The sequence below is a fragment of the Neoarius graeffei genome, chromosome 7 (genome assembly GCF_027579695.1).
Source record: "Neoarius graeffei isolate fNeoGra1 chromosome 7, fNeoGra1.pri, whole genome shotgun sequence".
Lineage (NCBI taxonomy): Eukaryota > Metazoa > Chordata > Actinopteri > Siluriformes > Ariidae > Neoarius > Neoarius graeffei.
This window is the reverse complement of record NC_083575.1, coordinates 19349966-19368330: the sequence shown is the minus strand read 5'-3', so window position 1 is coordinate 19368330 and position 18365 is coordinate 19349966. Positions and strand designations below refer to the sequence as shown.

The window sequence follows — 18365 nt, the reverse complement described above, 5'->3', positions numbered from 1 at the left end:
ACCCTTTTGAGTCCCCTAAATTTGAAAGCCTGAATCTCTGAAGCATTTTTTCTACATATGTGAGCACTTATGCTTCTAAGTGGTTCAGTCCATACCAGCTGTGTTAGAGGCATGTAAAATGCCAGCCCATGTGTCGCCCTGTGCTTGCTTTATGCGCCGTCTCTAACGTTTTTCCACTAGTGTGTGAGTGAAACTTAATGTCCATAGAAATCCACAGAAATCGCACTTTCTGTACACACGATGCACTGTATATACTGTTGACTTTTTAAAAATACTAGTTTACAAAGATGTCTTGATTGTGTAACCTGTAGTGGGATTAAAAACAATCTTCTGTCATCTATAAGTATGACTAATGTACAAAGGATGTTTATTATATGGTGTACACTATGTACACAAAGGTTTATAGAAAGGTCTGTGGACACCTGGCCATAATACTCCTATGTGGGCCTTCCCCAAACTGCTGCCACAAAGTTGGGGAAACGCACACTTGACTAGAATGTCTTTGTATGCTGTCGCATTAAGGTTTCCTTTCAGTGGAACTAAGAGGTCCAGACTTGTTCCAGCATGGCAATGCACAAAGCGAGATCCATGAAGACATGTTTTGCTACGGCTGGAGTGGAAGAACTCGAGTTTCGAGGCCTGCACAGAACCCTGGACTCAACCCCTCTAAACACCTTTGGCATGAACTGGAACACTAATTTCATGACAGGCTGCCTTCTGCTCTTGGGGCGGAATGGGCACAAATCCTTACAGCCATGCTCCAAAATCAAGTGAAGCAGCAAAGAGAGAACAACTGTGTATTAATATCCATGGATTTGGAACGGGATGTTCAATGGTCAGGTGTCCATATGGTGTAGAGTTTGTGTTCTTGCGCACGCCTTAATCCGGTAACAATGTGATGAAACTAAAGTTCCTGTAGAAAAAGCTATCAGTGTCTATGAAGCGTTGATATTAAATTCAAACAGTTCCTAAGAAACAAGCCGAGATTGGAGCTTATTCTATGAATGCTTTGTGCACGACAGGAATATCCACTGGACAAGTTGCAAGTCTATTGCAGGGCATCACACGCATAATTTAGAGTATACACTGCACTTATTGGCATGTTTTTGGAAAATTGACAGGAAACCAGACACTTGGATAAAACCAGTGTAAAAGTCCACACACCAGTAGTTTTGAACTCATGAACAGTTTTGCACTCAAGTTTCCACACTGCAAAAAATGGCCTTTCAAAAATAAGAAATAAAAGATTAAAACAAAGCATACTTGCTTGAATCAGGTGAAAAAAATCTGCCAGTGGAACTAGTCAAATTTGACTTGGTAAGATTTCTTAAAGTAAGATGAAAAATCTAACCTGTTTTTAGATGAAATAATTCCAAAATAAGATTGGGGAACTTATTATGCGAGATCTGATTAACTCAAAATAATCAAAATAGTTCTTATAACAAGATCGTACTTCTTACAGTGGTGCTTGAAAGTTTGTGAACCCTTTAGAATTTTCTATATTTCTGCATAAATATGACCTAAAACATCATCAGATTTTCACTCAAGTCCTAAAAGTAGATAAAGAGAACCCAGTGAAACAAATAAGACAAAAATATTATACTTGGTCATTTATTTGAGGAAAATGATCCAATATTACATATCTGTGAGTGGCAAAAGTATGTGAACCTCTAGGATTAGCAGTTAATTTGAAGGTGAAATTAGAGTCAGGTGTTTTCAATCAATGGGATGACAATCAGGTGCGAGTGGGCACCCTGTTTTATTTAAAGAACAGGGATCTATCAAAGTCTGAGCTTCACAACACATGTTTGTGGAAGTGTATCATGGTATGAACAAAGGAGATTTCTGAGGACCTCAGAAAAAGCATTGTTGATGCTCTTCAGGCTGGAAAAGGTTACAAAACCTTTGGACTCCACCAATCCACAGTCAGACAGATTGTGTACAAATGGAAGAAATTCAAGACCATTGTTACCCTCCCCAGGAGTGGTCGACCAAAAAAGATCACTCCAAGAGCACGGCGTGTAATAGTCGACGAGGTCACAAAGGACCCCAGGGTAACTTCTAAGCAACTGAAGGCCTCTCTCACATTGGCTAATGTTACTGTTCATGAGTCCACCATCAGGAGAACACTGAACAACAATGGTGTGCATGGCAGGGTTGCAAGGAGAAAGCCACTGCTCTTCAAAAAGAACATTGCTGCTCATCTGCAGTTTACTAAAGATCATGTGGACAAGCCAGAAGGCTACTGGAAAAATGTTTTGTGGACGGATGAAACCAAAATAGAACTTTTTTGGTTGAAATGAGAAGCGTTAGTTTTGGAGAAAGGAAAACACTGCATTCCAGCATAAGAACCTTATCCCATCTGTGAAACATGATGGTGGTAGTATCATGGTTTGGGTCTGTTTTGCTGCATCTGGGCCAGGACGGCTTGCCATCATTGATGGAACAATGAATTCTGAATTATACCAGCGAATTCTAAAGGAAAATGTCAGGACATGTGTCTATGAACTGAATCTCAAGAGAAGGTGGGTCATGCAGCAAGATAACGACCCTAAGCACACAAGTCGTTCTACCAAAGAATGGTTAAAGAAGAATGGCCAAGTCAAAGTCCTGACCTTAATCCAATCAAAATGTTGTGGAAGGACCTGAAGCGAGCAGTTCATGCGAGGAAACCCACCAATATCCCAGAGTTGAAGCTGTTCTGTATGGAGGAATGGGCTAAAATTCCTCCAAGCTGGTGTGCAGGACTGATCAACAGTTACTGGAAACATTTAGTTGCAGTTATTGCTGCACAAGGGGGTCACACCAGATACTGAAAGCAAAGGTTCACATACTTTTGCCACTCACAGATATGTAATATTGGATCATTTTCCTCAATAAATAAATGACCAAGTATAATATTTTTGTCTCATTTGTTTAACTGGGTTCTCTTTATCTAATTTTAAGACTTGTGTGAAAATCTGATGATGTTTTAGGTCCTATTTATGCAGAAATATAGAAAATTCTAAAGGGTTCACAAACTTTCAAGCACCACTGTACATTTAGCCATTCAAGTCATTTTTATTTTTCATTTTAAGGGTATTTCACTTAAATTCATGACAAAGTCTTAGCAGTAAAAACTGAATTTAACATAAATATACTAATATTAGGATTGTTAAATTCTACAACTAAGCATTGCTAGCTTAAAAGATTCTCCTTTTGTGACCTGTAATTAGTAAAATACTCTAGATATGAGACCAGAGACTATCTTGAATCAGGTTGATGACACGTGTAGCATTGCAACAAGTTTTTTTCCCATTTCAACATTCAAACATTAAAACATCTCTTAAAGGCGTCGTGCGGTAATTTCAGCAATCAGGCTATATCGTGTCAAAATGTCGGGTTTGGTGGGTTATTCAAGCCCCTCGGTTTCCCGCGATCTCAGTGTCACGATGTGCCCGCTACAAGCATTTAAAGTTGACGCGCACAGCCAGATTTAGGCAGCCAGCCGTTAACTAGGTCAACTTATGTGTGACGTCATACCAGTAACCTCCCTTGGGTGATGCTGGCCTGTCGCCATGTTTTCTGTATAACGTGCGTTTACCAGAGTTGTTTACATTGCGGATTTTGTGGATTTATTCAGTTTGTGGATAGTTTTGAACACTCAAAACACTATGAAATGATGTATTAATATTCTGTGATACAAAATGCTTAATCGGTGTATTGTGTTTGGCTGTAACAATGAACAGTGAACACTATTTGTGACTGTTGTTATCAATGGATCTGATTTCAAGGTCATGGCTAGGTATTGATAGAAAAAAAATATTTTTTAAAAACACGTTTTAAGTGTTTCTATGTATCAATCATTAATTGTACAAAATGATTTTCATACATTTATGTATTTGTCATATCTTTCTTTGTCACATGAAGGGTTGTCTTGATAACATATGTGGCACATAATTTTAGCAAATGGATGACAGAAGATTAATTGAAAGATTTATGCCACAGAGCTGCCTTTAACTAATAATTATCACTTATTACTGACGATTGTACGTTTACTAAACAATACAATACAAATCTCAATACTCCCAGCCTATAACATACTGAATATCAAGTTAAAATCAACCGCAATAAAAGGAAAATGATGAAAACTGGAATATCAAGGGGTCTACTGTATCAGAAGGCCCACTGCATTTCGCGAGGTCGCAAGCTCTCAAGTTGCTAGAATTCAATCTTTCTAGCTATACTTTCACCCCCACAGCTATCAGTATTACACATAATCATAGATTAATCACACAGCATTCTAATTCAAGTGAAAATGGTCTTTAAAAATACACACAAGTAGTGATTTAGTCAGAGAAACCAACCAAAACAAGTCTTCAAGTCGCCGGTCTTCTTCATTCTCGTCTTCGTTTCTGTCGTCGTCAGAACTGTCCTCATATTCTTCTGAAGATGAGCGCTCAGGTTCAAATCTGTAAGGCTGGATACCCCCAGGACATTCAGCTGTCAAAATCTCTACTTGTGGGCCATTTTCTTCTTCTGTATCGGTAAAATCAAAGCTAATTTCCTCAGCATCGCTCCTATTTTCTGGTGTGTCCGCCATTGCAACTGCACCGAGTGGTTACTGGTATGATGTCACGCAGCTGTTCCATTGACCGAGAGGGGGCGCTGCGAACGCGGGAAATTTCAAGTGATGGGCATGACCAAATAAGGACCGATTACAACCGCGGGAAGCTTTTGAAAAATCGACGGTCAATTTATTTCGAATCTCGAAAGCATTCTGGTGCAGAATAATGCGACTTTTATCGCCACTGCGTGACGCCTTTAAGATTCCACTTCCCCAGGACCTCAGGCACCAAAAAAATAAAAAAAAAGTCTACGCATTTTGACTTGGTGCTTACACAACGCCAATGCAACAGTGCAGTGTAAGAGGGATTTACAAGATCTGGCACAAAAAAAAAAGTCTATGCATTTTGACTTACAGTGCTTACACAATGCCAAAGCAACAGTGCATTTTGGGGGCAAGATTCAAAGATTTCAGTAAAGTTCATTTATTCCCAAAACAAGCATACTTTTTTTTTTCTTGAAACAAGATGAATCGCATTTGTCAAATGTCCAAAATGTACTTACTTGTTTTAAAAAAAACTTGTTTTATTTTCAAAGGTGCTCCAAATAAGACTTTTTCAAGACATTTTGTCTATACAAGATTTTCAGGATGGACTGTCTAAAAACTAGCCTTTCTAGCTAAATGAGGTTTTGCTTGTTGGGCAATTGTCTTATAATAAGGGTGGCTAGATGTTTTGACTTGAAAATAGACAAATAAACTTCCTAAGATTTTTATTTTTTGCAGTGCATTAATGAAGTTATAACATCAACGAAACTGACTTCATGTTAAAACTGTTAATGTTATCGTCATGTTGTCTGTTGTTGTCCAAGTGAGGATTGGTTCCCTTTTGGGTCTGGTTAGGGCCCGAGCACCGAGGTGTGCGGGGCCGCATCGGCCTTGCGCGCCGGTTGGTGCGAAGCCCTATTGTATTTGGAAGGATTATTATTATTCCCTTTTTTCCTGCCTCGTTTGGCCTTTTTTGAGCTGGTTCCCATGGTTCAAAACGAACAAAATTCGGTACACACATCAGTCATTGTAACCGCTACTCAGCCACAGAGATTTGGCCCCGGGCGTGGCTCAGGAACTCCATAGCACCCCCTAATGTCATGGAGTCCCCTGATCGGCATATAGTTTCAGCTACACACACCAAATTCGGTATGTATGTAGGGCTCCCCAAGACGAACAACTACATTGCATTAGCCACGCCCAACAGGAAGTGAGGTAATTGGGCTTATATGCGTTTGGACACATCATAAATTTTAATATACTCCTCCTAGACGGTTCATCAGATTCATGTCAAACATGGTATACATGTTGCCAAGATGTTGCTGATGTTAAATTGCGAAGGGATTTTTGATATGTTGTAATATGTTGAAATGGCAATATTATGAATTTTAATATCTTGCCACATAAACAGGAAATATGTCAAAAAGTCATAGTACAGTTAAGGATTTGTCTGAAACTTCTCAGGTTAGTAGATAACGTGATTATGATAACATGTAGACACCCAATATGCCTTTCTGGTATAGCGCCACCAACTGGCCAAGGAAAGAATAGCGTTTTGAATATGTGTGTTTTGACACATGATCAGTTTTAAGATGCTCCTCCTAGACGGTTCATCAGATTCATGTGAAAGAAATTTGGCATACATGATGACGAGATGTTGCTGATGTTAAATTGCGAAGGGATTTTTGATATCTTGTAATATGTTGAAATGGCCTTATGATTTTAGTATCTTGCCACATATACAGGTAGTCGTCGACTTACGACTGCGTTTGGTTACGACTGACCGGTCGTAAACTGATCTGGTCGTAAGTCGGCCTATGTTAAATGAACGTAAGTATATTGTGATGTGTAATGATATTGTAATCATCTTAAAGTCTTATTTTATCAACATTTTCCTTATTTCATTACCTTGGCTCATTATTTGGTTTAAGTCAAACACTGCATACTACACTGCGTACAGTACAATTCGTTTAATATGTGCAAAACAAAAAATACGAAATACAGGTGTGAAAAATAGAAAACATTTTAGTTTGAAACATACCAAAATACAAATGTAAAACATAGCAAAATACAAAATTTAGTGACCGCTGGCATCACTGGTGCTTGGCTGTGGGTCGTCTACGTCATCATCAGCTGTTGCAGCGCTCGGGCTGGCGGGAGGATTTGCTCGTTTCATAAACCAGGAGCTGGGGCGGAAACTGTATGACAGTGCGCGAGGGAGCGCGAGAGAGACTGCGCATGTGCCTGGAGCTGGGGCGGAAACTGTTGTTTGCGGCGAGAGGCGCTGCCGGGAGCTGGGGCGGAAACTGTTGTATGCGGCGAGAGGCGCTGCCGGGAGCTGGGGCGGAAACTGTCGTACGCTCAGCTGGGAAACACTTGCCAGTCATAACCAGACGGTTGTAAAGTCGATCGGTCGTAAGTCGCATAGGTCGTAAGTCGACAACTACCTGTATAGGAAATGTGTCAGAAAGGCACAGTGCATTGAATGTATGGTCAGAAACTTCTTAGTTTAATAGATGTTATGATTATGATGATATATAGACACTCAATGGACCTTCCTGTTATAGCGCCACCACCTGGCCAAGCAGAAAATGTGCCAGATATTGGCATTGCCTTAACTGATTGATCGAAAACTTTACAAAATATTGGGTGATGTTCCCATGTGTAAGCCACATGCCTAGGACAGCGCCACCATCTGGCCAAGTAGGAAATTGCAAAAAAAAAAAAATTGATGGATTTACAGTTGAAACCAGAACTTTACATACACCTGCTAAAATTGACTAAAACGAGGAATTAAAAGAATCATCTTTTGGGAATTGATCTTAATATAATGTCTTAATTGAAAAATGAGGAAAAATCCAACCTTTAAGGACACCAATTTTCTTTATGAATGAATAATGTATTGTTATTACTGCCATCATTGTGCGTTTTGTTGCAGACATATGAAAACTCTGCATGTACACACACACACACACACACTGTGGACACAGGAAAACTAAGATGACTTAAGATTACAGCGTGAGATGGAGATAGGGTGGAGACACGTATAGTTTTGTACATATACAAATGTACATTTTTACACCACAGAGAAACACACACTTACTGTCTTTGTCTGTCTATCTCTCATCCGTCAAGCAGTCATGACATTTGCAACATGCACATCACCTTTGAACATTTGATGAATATATGACATGTGACTGTTTTGTTGGGTGGCGGAATGTCCTGGGTTGCGGAACCACACGTGCGAGGGCCCATCAAGGCCTCTAGCAGCTTTAATTCCTCTCGAGGTTTCTTCCTCGTGTCGTCTGAGGGAGTTTTTCCTTGCCACCGTCACCACGGGCTTGCTCATTGGGGATAGATTAGAGATAAAATTGTCTCATGTCTTGGGTCATTCAGATTCTGTAAAGCTGCTTTGGGACAATGTCTATTGTTAAAAGCGCTATACAAACAGACTTGACTTGACCAGTAACTGGAGCTTGAAGATCTAATCCAAGACTCTGCAGCTGTGAGGCACTGCTCACCTGCTGCCGTCCAAGCTGATGTGCGATACTAAAACCTTTGTTTGAAGTGGTTGCTGTTTCAGGAGGTCATGTCCATTACTGAAAGCAAAGGTTCAGACATACTGTGCCATTTCTTTTTGTTTTGTTCTCTGTTTTATAACTTGTACAGTTACGTTCACATTTTAGGGCAGGGAGGGCCAGATGCCTCCTCTGAGACATGAAGCCATTACATGAGTGCACATATGATCACAATTAGCTATTATCACTCTGGTGCCGAGAGGAATGCTGTGTTTCCTACCCCAGGGTCATGGATGGCTGTGGCATTTTCAGAACTCTGGAAACCCTAGCACCACGGTATTCCTAAATGATATTCTTCCTCAAAGCCGATAACTGTTCTTGGTTTAGAATGTCCAGGCTGACATTGTATAAGTAAAATTGTGCAAATGTTTGCACGTTCATCCTGGAGCACCAGGAATCTGTCACCATGTTGACATAATTCGGTTGGCTCTGTGCTCTGTCTGCAGGGCCTGATTTGTCAGGATTGCTGAAGCATGTTTTACTGCCACAAGTAATTTACTTTTAGACCTGTCACAACCAGCTTTAATAGATTTTGGCTGACGTGCCATTTGAACGGGTTTTTAGAAAAGCTCTCATAACCTAGCTTTAGGTCCATTCAGTCGTTACTGGGCTGTTTTTGTTGACTTCTTTTGTCACCTGTTTTTCTACATAGTTATAATTTGTCCTGCTTTTTCTGTTTCAGGAACTGAGCAATGGCTCAATGCTGAGGATCACCATTCCTGAAGTGGCTACATCAGAGCTGGGTTAGAACACATACGCACGCACGCACGCACACACGCACATAGGCACTTTGATGTATTAGATTGTGTCCTGGTGCTGCATTTTGTGCTCAATCACATCACATCACTTCGTATCATCACGGATACCCTCACATTTCCTAGCCTTAGAGCATGAATTTTTAAATGCGGTTGTTCTGATGCCCTTGATGCATATTTTGTAATTCCTACAGAATTAGAAAATCCCCCAGAAGCAGAGGATTTTCTGCTCCAACATAGAACATACAGGCTGTTCAGTTATGTTGTCTATTATAGCTTAGTTGTCTCGTATAGTCTTTCAATAATTGGCTTTTTGTTATGACCTGATCTCTTCATGTTATCTTCCTCAAAAATTATGGCATATTATGACCTGTCTGTCCTTTTTTAATAGGACGTTTGATTGAGAAGAAAGGACTCCGTATTTCTAATAAAGTGACATTTTAACCAGCTTTGTTTTGACCTTTAGGAGTTTGTTTGCCAATTAAGATTCTGACAGATTCATTAGGAGCTTAATTGCCTCTTGTGCACAGATAACATGTTGTGTTATATTCGCCATGCTTGAATGTTGAATTTAATGCAGTTTTTTTAGGCTGATAAATAATGAATGTGTTTTGGTTATGCTCCGTTTGACTTTCGGTATTATCCAAACTTTTCTGCAGGCTAATGATTTGTCCAACGTCGTTCCATTGTTTATTTTTATATTACTCTTTGCAACAGGCACTTTCCAGGTTTATGATTGTTTATAATTAATAATGTTAATGCGCATATCTTGAACCCACAATATAGAATGCAGTTTTTCATATTTTATGAAACTTTTCTGAATTTGACCAAGGGTAAATCTTCCATATTTCCTGCTGTTAAAATTAATCCTATTAGACTCCTACCTTCAGCATGGATACAATGGGCCCCTTCTCATGCTCCTCACTGCCTGCTGTGTTCATCCAACAGTCCCCTATAAATCCACTATTGGCAGAGACCCTCCATCCTGCACTCATCTGTTTAATCTATTTTCATGACCATCCCCCCTGTGTTTTTCTCCACCTACTCAAATCAAGCACGGCATGTTTCTTCTGTTGTTCTTATCATACCTCAGCTGCTTTGTTCTCAATCTGCTGCCTCCTCTGATTGGAACCTGCTCTGTTTAAACATTTCACCCCCTCATTTTTATTTAGAATTGATGGTTGCATTACAAATACTGAACAGCATGGCATAGAAATTTTCATCTATCATAAGTTGAAGGAATTTATTTATATATATATACTAGTGCATCTCAAAAAATTAGAATACCATGAAAAAGTTCCTTTTTTTTCATAATTTAATTCAAAAAGGTAAACTTTCATATATTCTATATTCATTACATGTAAAGTGAAATATTTAAAGCCTTTTTTGTTTTAATTTTGATGATTATGGCTTATATCTCATGAAAATCAGAAATCCAGTATCTCAAATTATTAGAATATTCCCTAAGATCAATTAAAAAAAGGATTTACAATACAGAAATGTCCAACTTCTGAAAAGTATATTCATTTATACACTCAATACTTGGTTGGGGCTCCTTTACCATGGATTACTGTATCAATGCAGTGTGGCATGGAGGTGATCAGTCTGTGGCACTGCTGAGGTGTTATTGAAGCCCAGGTTGCTTTGATAGTGGCATTCAGCCTATCTGTATTTTTGGGTCAGGTGTTTCTCATCTTCCTCTTCACAATACCACATAGATTCTCTATGGGGTTCAGGTCAGGCAAGTTGGCTGGCCAATCAAACACAGTAATATCATGGTCAACAAACCATTTTGTAGTAGTTTTGGCACTGTGGGTAGGTGCTAAGTCCTGCTGGAAAAGGAAATCAGCATCTCCAAAAAGCTTGTCAGCAGATGGAAGCATGAAGTGCTCTAAAATCTCCTGATAGATGGCTGTGTTGACTTTGGACTTGATAAAATACAGTGGACCAACACCAGCAGATGACATGGCACCCCAAATCATCACAGACTGTGGAAACTTCACACTGGGCTTCAAACACCTTGGATTCTGTGCCTCTCCACTCTTCCTCCAGACTCTAGAACCGTAATTTCCAAATTAAATGCAAAATGTACTTTCATCTGAAAAGAGTACTTTGGACCACTGAGCAACAGTCCATTTCTTTCTCTCCTTAGCCCAGATAAGACACTTCTGACATTGTCTCTGGCTCAGGAGTAGCTTGATATTAGGAATGCGAAAGTTGTATCCCCTTTCTTGAAGATGTCTGTTCATGATGGGTCTTGATACACTGACACCAGCCTCAGTCCACTCCTTGTGAAGCTCTCCCAAGTTCTTGAATCAACTTTTCTTGACAATCCTCTCAAGACTGCGGCCATCCCTGTTGCTTGTGCACCTTTTCCAGCCACCCTTTTCAGCAATGACCTTTTGTGGCTTACCCTCCTTGTGGAGGGCATCAGTGATCATCTTCTGGACAACAGTCAAGTCAGCAGTCTTCCCCATGATTGTGGTTGTGTGTACTGAACTAGACCGAGAGATACACTGTGTTCATACTGTTTTACTCAAACTCGAAATGAAATATTCTAATATTTTGAGATGTTTTTTTTTATGTTTTTGTACTGTATGCCATACTGATTAAAATTAAAATAGAAAAATGCTTGAAACATTTTAGTTTATGTGTAATGAGTCTATAGTATATAACATTTTCACTTTCTTAAATAACTGATGGAAAATATTCAACTTTTTCGCAATATTCAAATTTTTTGAGATGCACTAGTGTGTGTGTGTGTGTGTGTGTATATATATATATATATATATATATATATATATATATATATATATATATGGGTGCACACCCACCCACCCCTGTACCATATTTGACAGATATTGTTCGGAATAAAGTAGCGATTAATCCATTCTCATTTGTGTCTAGGTTTATTAAATTACTAATGTCAGGTGTGTTTTCAGTGAAACGATGTCTACAAGCCATTCGGTTCATATTGCCAAAAGACACCGCTATGAAGGTGCTGGTAAAGTGGTACAATATCTACAATGCTCCTGGAGGTCCCAGCATGCATCAGGAGTGGAATCTGTTTGTGACATGCTTGATGACACTAATGGGCTACAACACGGAACGGCTGTCATGGACACGAAATGTCAGTACTGTTTGTGTCTGTGTGTTGAGGATATATGAAATATGGCTGCTATTATTAGTGCACTTGCTTCATAGTAATGTTGTGCACTGCAAGAAATGCCTGGAGGTCTCTAATCCTTAATGTAGACTCATAAGCCTCTTGCTCCACAGCTCCATTTTGAAGTACCCCTCTCACCGGTAATTGCTCCTAAGAAGGCACGTCCAGCAGATACAGGCTCTGATGAAGTAAGTGTTCAAAACAGACGGACCAGTGCTTAATGATATCTGATGTGCTCGAATTTTGATAATTTAATCATAATTGAAACAAGATACAATGTAAACTAAACTGATGATCTAACTGATTAAAGTTTTGCTTAAAATAGGCTGCTTTTAGAAATCACCTCTCCAAGTTTTGAGAAAACTGAATTGAATGTTAGTGTCATGATGGCTTCTTTAGAGTTAGTGAGTGAGATGCTCTTTTGAGTTACTGGAGCACCAAGCCTAAATCAGGCAATAACTGTCACTTCACTATAACATTCAAACGTATTTCATTGTTTCGGCTCCATCAAGGACTGGACGTACCTCTGTAGTTCAGATTACCACTGCCAGGTGTCCGTGTATCCAGCCCCAGGCATGTCTGGTCTGGATACAGAAGAGTCTGCTGGTACCATGGATGAGAGCGGGCCAGCAGCAGGGCTGGAGCCCTCAGCTCTGCTCTTCACCCACATCCCAGCGCTTTTCTATGTGCTCCATTTGCTCTATGAGGACTTAAAACTGGACGAGCTCCAGCGTAGCGGTGCCCGTGCCCTCGTGGGCCTCCTGCAACAGATGGCCAGGTGCAGTAACTTGCATCGCAGTAAATATTGAATATTCTGTACTTTTTCATAACAGTAAGAGAGTGAAATAAAGTGGTGGGGTGAATAAAATGCTTTGCCATTTCAGTTAAGGGTAGATGGTCAGATCAGCGATCTTGCCTAATTGTTTGGAAAAAATGTCAAGAGCCTGATTTGCTTTTGTGTTCAACATAAACACAAGCTTGAGTGGGTCCTATTGTAAGTTCTAGTGTACAACTGTGTGTGGGCTGGGAGCCCCCCTCTTACCCATTTTGCGCTTTTGTCCCAAGAACCCTGCTTTATTAAGGACACGCACATTTTTCGATATTCATGTTTATTAAAGTATTAAAGGATTTCAGTAATCACTGGCCTGTCGCTGTAGCTTTCATGGGTTGTTTAAATATATGTAATCAATACAAAAATTGCGATGATTAAAAAAAGTTCTGAGCCTGTTAGAAGATTTATTGTAGTGGAACTTATATAAAGCAATATCAACAAAATATTCCATAGAATCAGACTTCCTCATGATTATGATCTACTATCCTGGCATGTAACTATTGCTCTTGTAATAAAACCTACTGCGTGCTCCAAATAACTATGGTTTCATAATCAGTCTACATATTGATCATCTGACCTGCATGAACAGTCTGATCAGACGACTTCTTCCGCTAATCCCCCTGCCCTCCTCATCTCATTAGGGACCTGCAGCAGGAGGAATACATTGATCTGTACTGGCGCGATTACCCCTCATTCATCAAAAGCTTCAATGAAACCTGTAAGATAGATCAGGGTAAGTACCTGATTAATGGGTTGGGTTCCCCTCATTAGTAGCCAAAAGCATCTCTGCTCGGTTACCAATGAATCAAACAGTCAAGTTGGGTTGTCTGTGTTGCGGGTTTGAAGGTTGGGCAGTGCTGCTGTCGTTACTGTTTAAATGAACACGTGTGTGTGTGTGTGTGTGTGTGTGTGTAAAAAGATCAGATGGAATTGATGAGCTGGCCGGTGTACCTGACTGGCGAAGTGCCCTGTGTATTTGCATGGCTCAGCAGCTGTCTGAGGGGACAGGAAGTGCCTCCATTCCCCTACCTGCCTGGGATTTGTGAGAGGACCAAACTGATTGTGCTGGTAAATTCCATAGATTTCTTCTCCAAGAACTCACCCTAAAAGCAGATACGTTCATACAGTTCTCACAATGTTGATGAATATATGAATATGTTTAGCATCTCATTGTAAATTGTTCAATTCAGGCCAACAGGATTAAAGTATCCAAAATTGCCTCACAGAGGAGTTTCTCTTCTTCAGCTTTTCTACTATAGAGCTGTAGTAGAAAATAATATCGCCAGTGTAAATGTTCTCATTGTGGTAAGGTTATAGATATAATTATCCCCTGCCACGAAGTGCACAGGGGGATATAGGAATGGAGTCCGTCCATCTGTTTCAATCTGGGCAAGTTTTCTCAGAAACTACATAAGCTACATCAGTGAAACATTGCATGCTCATATTAATGTTCATGATCTAATTTGAGTTTGAAAATGATTTATGAAAAATTATTATTTTCAGACTTGTGGCCCTTGATTTTTGTTATTGGACTTTGGACAAGTGGACTCAATCTGGGCAAGTTTTCTCAGAAACTACATAAGCTACATCAATGAAACTTTGTGTGCTCATACTACTGGAAAAAGCTAGGTAGCATTTTATGAAGGTGTCATAGCACTTATGACATCATAAGTCAGTATTAAAGTAATGGTCTTATAAGGGTGTAAGTGTTAAGAGGTCTTAATAAAATGCTCGTGGCGGGGGATAGTGATGACCATGTTTTCTTGTTATGTTCAGATAAGTCAAACCCATACAGTGGTGCTTGAAAATTTGTGAACCCTTTAGAATTTTCTATATTTCTGCATAAATCTGACCTAAAACATCATCAGATTTTCACACAAGTCCTAAAAGTAGATAAAGAGAACCCAGTTAAATAAATGAGACAAAAATATTATACTTGGTCATTTATTTATTGAGGAAAATGATCCAATATTACATATCTGTGAGTGGCAAAAGTATGTGAACCTCTAGGATTAGCAGTTAATTTGAAGGTGAAATTAGAGTCAGGTGTTTTCAATCAATGGGATGACAATCAGGTGTGAGTGGGCACCCTGTTTTATTTAAAGAACAGGGATCTATCAAAGTCTGATCTTCACAACACGTGTTTGTGGAAGTGTATCATGACACGAACAAAGGAGATTTCTGAGGACCTCAGAAAAAGCGTTGTTGATGCTCATCAGGCTGGAAAAGGTTACAAAACCATCTCTAAAGAGTTTGGACTCCACCAATCCACAGTCAGACAGATTGTGTACAAATGGAAGAAATTCAAGACCATTGTTACCCTCCCCAGGAGTGGTCGACCAACAAAGATCACTCCAAGAGCAAGGCATGTAATAGTCGGCGAGGTCACAAAGGACCCCAGGGTAACTTCTAAGCAACTGAAGGCCTCTCTCACATTGGCTAATGTTCATGAGTCTACCATCAGGAGAACACTGAACAATAATGGTGTGCATGGCAGGGTTACAAGGAGAAAGCCACTGCTCTCCAAAAAGAACATTGCTGCTGGTCTGCAGTTTGCTAAAGATCACATGGACAAACCAGAAGGCTACTGGAAAAATCTTTTGTGGACGGATGGGACCAAAATAGAACTTTTTGGTTTAAATGAGAAGTGTTATGTTTGGAGAAAGAAAAACACTGCATTCCAGCATAAGAACCTTATCCCATCTGTGAAACATGATGGTGGTAGTATCATGGTTTGGGCCTGTTTTGCTGCATCTGGGCCAGGACAGCTTCCATCATTGATGGAACAATGAATTCTGAATTATACCAGCGAATTCTAAAGGAAAATGTCAGGACATCTGTCCATGAACTGAATCTCAAGAGAAGGTGCATCATGCAGCAAGACACCGACCCTAAGCACACAAGTCGTTCTACCAAAGAATGGTTAAAGAAGAATAAAGTTAATGTTTTGGAATGGCCAAGTCAAAGTCCTGACCTTAATCCAACCGAAATGTTATGGAAGGACCTGAAGTGAGCAGTTCATGTGAGGAAACCCACCAACATCCCAGAGTTGAAGCTGTTCTATATGGAGGAATGGACTAAAATTCCTCCAAGCCGGTGTGCAGGACTGATCAACAGTTACCGGAAGCGTTTAGTTGCAGTTATTGCTGCACAAGGGGGTCACACCAGATACTGAAAGCAAAGGTTCACATACTTTTGCCACTCACAGATGTGTAATATTGGATCATTTTCCTCAATAAATAAATGACCAAGTATAATATTTTTGTCTCATTTGTTTAACTGGGTTCTCTTTATCTACTTTTAGGACTTGTGTGAAAATCTGATGATGTTTTAGGTCGTATTTATACAGAAAATTCTAAAGGGTTCACAAACCTTTAAGCACCACTGTAACTGATGGTCAGCACTTTGAAAGAACTCTAACCTGGCCACATGCCCCTAAATTCAGACACCATGTTCTGTGGAAATGTCAAGAATTTAGATGATACAGTGTTCCTAGCTAATCATAATGACATTAATTCTGCTTTCTTCCTGAGCCACCAAAGACAAAGTTTTCCTCCTGTGATTTAAGCCATGGAAATGTTGGGCTGAATCACCGGAGTGGGTCTGGGGATCTCTACCCATCAGGTTGAGTGAAATGACGCACAACCTCATAGAGGCGCTGACAAGCCATCTTGCAATTACGGACTGTGTTTACCTCTCTCTCTCTCTGTAAACTCCATTCAACCCTCTCTCTTCTCTGACCAAGGATTAGCGTCCATTAGCTCTCTTTGACTCTACCACTCACTCACTGTTTTTCAATGAATGAAAAAACGAACAAATGTTCCGATGTTCCATTCTGGTGCTCCAGTGGGGTTGTTGTGGTGATGTTTTATTTTAAGCTTAGTTTTTGCCTCTTCTTTACCCGATATGACATTCAGAGGTAGCATTCCCTTCTATTCTGTGGTTAGTATATACAGTAATGTGGTTGATGACTCCAGTCTTGGTTAGAAGCAGTGCATATATGCTATTTCTCGCTAACATAACCAGAATGACTTTTAATGTCATTGCAGCTGAAAACCGAAACCACATGGGTGCTGTCCCACTGTTAATGACAGTCATTTGCACATTTGTTCATTTCTCTCTCTCTCTCTCTCTCTCTCTCTCTCTCTCTCCCATCTGTCTCCCCTTCTCTGTCCGTCTTTCTGGCAGAGCTATGCGCTGTATGTAGTGGGAGATGAAAAAGCTGCTTCATCTAATGTGTCTAAGTACTTGTCCAGGCTCTCTGCAGGTGAGCTGTCACTCTTTTGACGTGTGTGTGTGTGTGTGTGTGTGTGTATGCACTTCCCTATTCCTTATACAAACCTTGCCTTTATGTCAGAGGTCATATTTTACTTGTATGAGACTGAGGTTAATTAAACACAAAAGATAATTGATTGCGTCTGTGTGCAGCACTTTTGCTTGTGCGTGTATAAGACATTTGATCCATTCAGTCTTTTTTTTTTTTTCAGGGCAGAAAAAAGGTTTCACTGATCCTCCTCTTACAAGGTAATGATCAGATCTCTCTGAAAGGTTAAAATGTGCAATCTTAACAACTGTAATTGTACAGAATGTCTGCAGTTGGCATCAGAAGCCCTTTAATTTTCAGGCTGTGTGTTTCATGGTTGTGTGTGTGTGTGTAGGCAGAGCAGTGTAAAGCAGAGCACTCCAACAGGCTGTCTTGCAGAAAAACTAGTGGTGTGGTTGACCTCTGAAGGTATGTTTGACATCCTATAGTTAACTGCCCATCATGTCATACTGTGATTTCTGAAAACCTGAATACTAAATGTAGTACATTTGCATAGCCTACACGGTGATATTTAATCAAACGTAATTCATATCCTGCAACAGAGTTTAAGCTATTCACACACTGTTTATCATTAATAAATTGAGACGAGGCTCAGAAAATAAGGAAGTAAGTGGTACAAAAGGGTTTCTTTTGTTTTCAGGCTTTATGTTGAAGGATCTGGAGTCTGTGCCTTTTGGTGTGGCACTGCCAATCCGAGATGCCATCATCCAGTGCAGAGAGCATCCCTGCTCTGATTGGTCTGAAGAGGTCTGTGCTCTGATTGGACGGCAGGACTTAACCAAGCAGGCTCACAAGGTTTCCCTGGCCAAAGGAAAACCGGTAAACAACCTAAAATAACTTCCAGTTGCGTACATTAATGACTAAATAGGACACGTAGAGCACTATATGCCGGAGATGTTCACGTGTCAGTTTTGCTGAGTCAAGTCTCAAATCTCTGAGTTTCAAGTCTGAGTCAAGTCTTTAGTCATGCACTTGTTGTTAATACTCAGACTGTGAGCTGTAGGTGTTGTGCTGCATATAAGTGAAACACTGCAATATCATTTGTCGGGAATGCACTGCCATGCACGTTGTAACTCGGGCTTACTCGGGTGCATCTCTGATTGATTTATTTGGCCATGC

General features: G+C 40.0%; 1 protein-coding gene across 3 annotated transcripts in view; it reads left to right on the top strand.

The window, feature by feature from the left end:
* The window catches only part of anapc1 (anaphase promoting complex subunit 1), a 93989-nt gene that overhangs the window by 27173 nt on the left and 48451 nt on the right, over positions 1-18365 (top strand). For all 3 annotated transcript variants that reach the window (XM_060925375.1, XM_060925376.1, XM_060925374.1), the window contains exons 16-25: positions 8852-8912; positions 11867-12054; positions 12204-12278; positions 12603-12868; positions 13564-13655; positions 13842-13990; positions 17111-17189; positions 17410-17446; positions 17581-17654; positions 17887-18065. In XM_060925375.1, the coding sequence (XP_060781358.1) occupies positions 8852-8912; positions 11867-12054; positions 12204-12278; positions 12603-12868; positions 13564-13655; positions 13842-13990; positions 17111-17189; positions 17410-17446; positions 17581-17654; positions 17887-18065 (1200 nt within the window). The remainder of the gene's footprint in view (positions 1-8851; positions 8913-11866; positions 12055-12203; positions 12279-12602; positions 12869-13563; positions 13656-13841; positions 13991-17110; positions 17190-17409; positions 17447-17580; positions 17655-17886; positions 18066-18365) is intronic.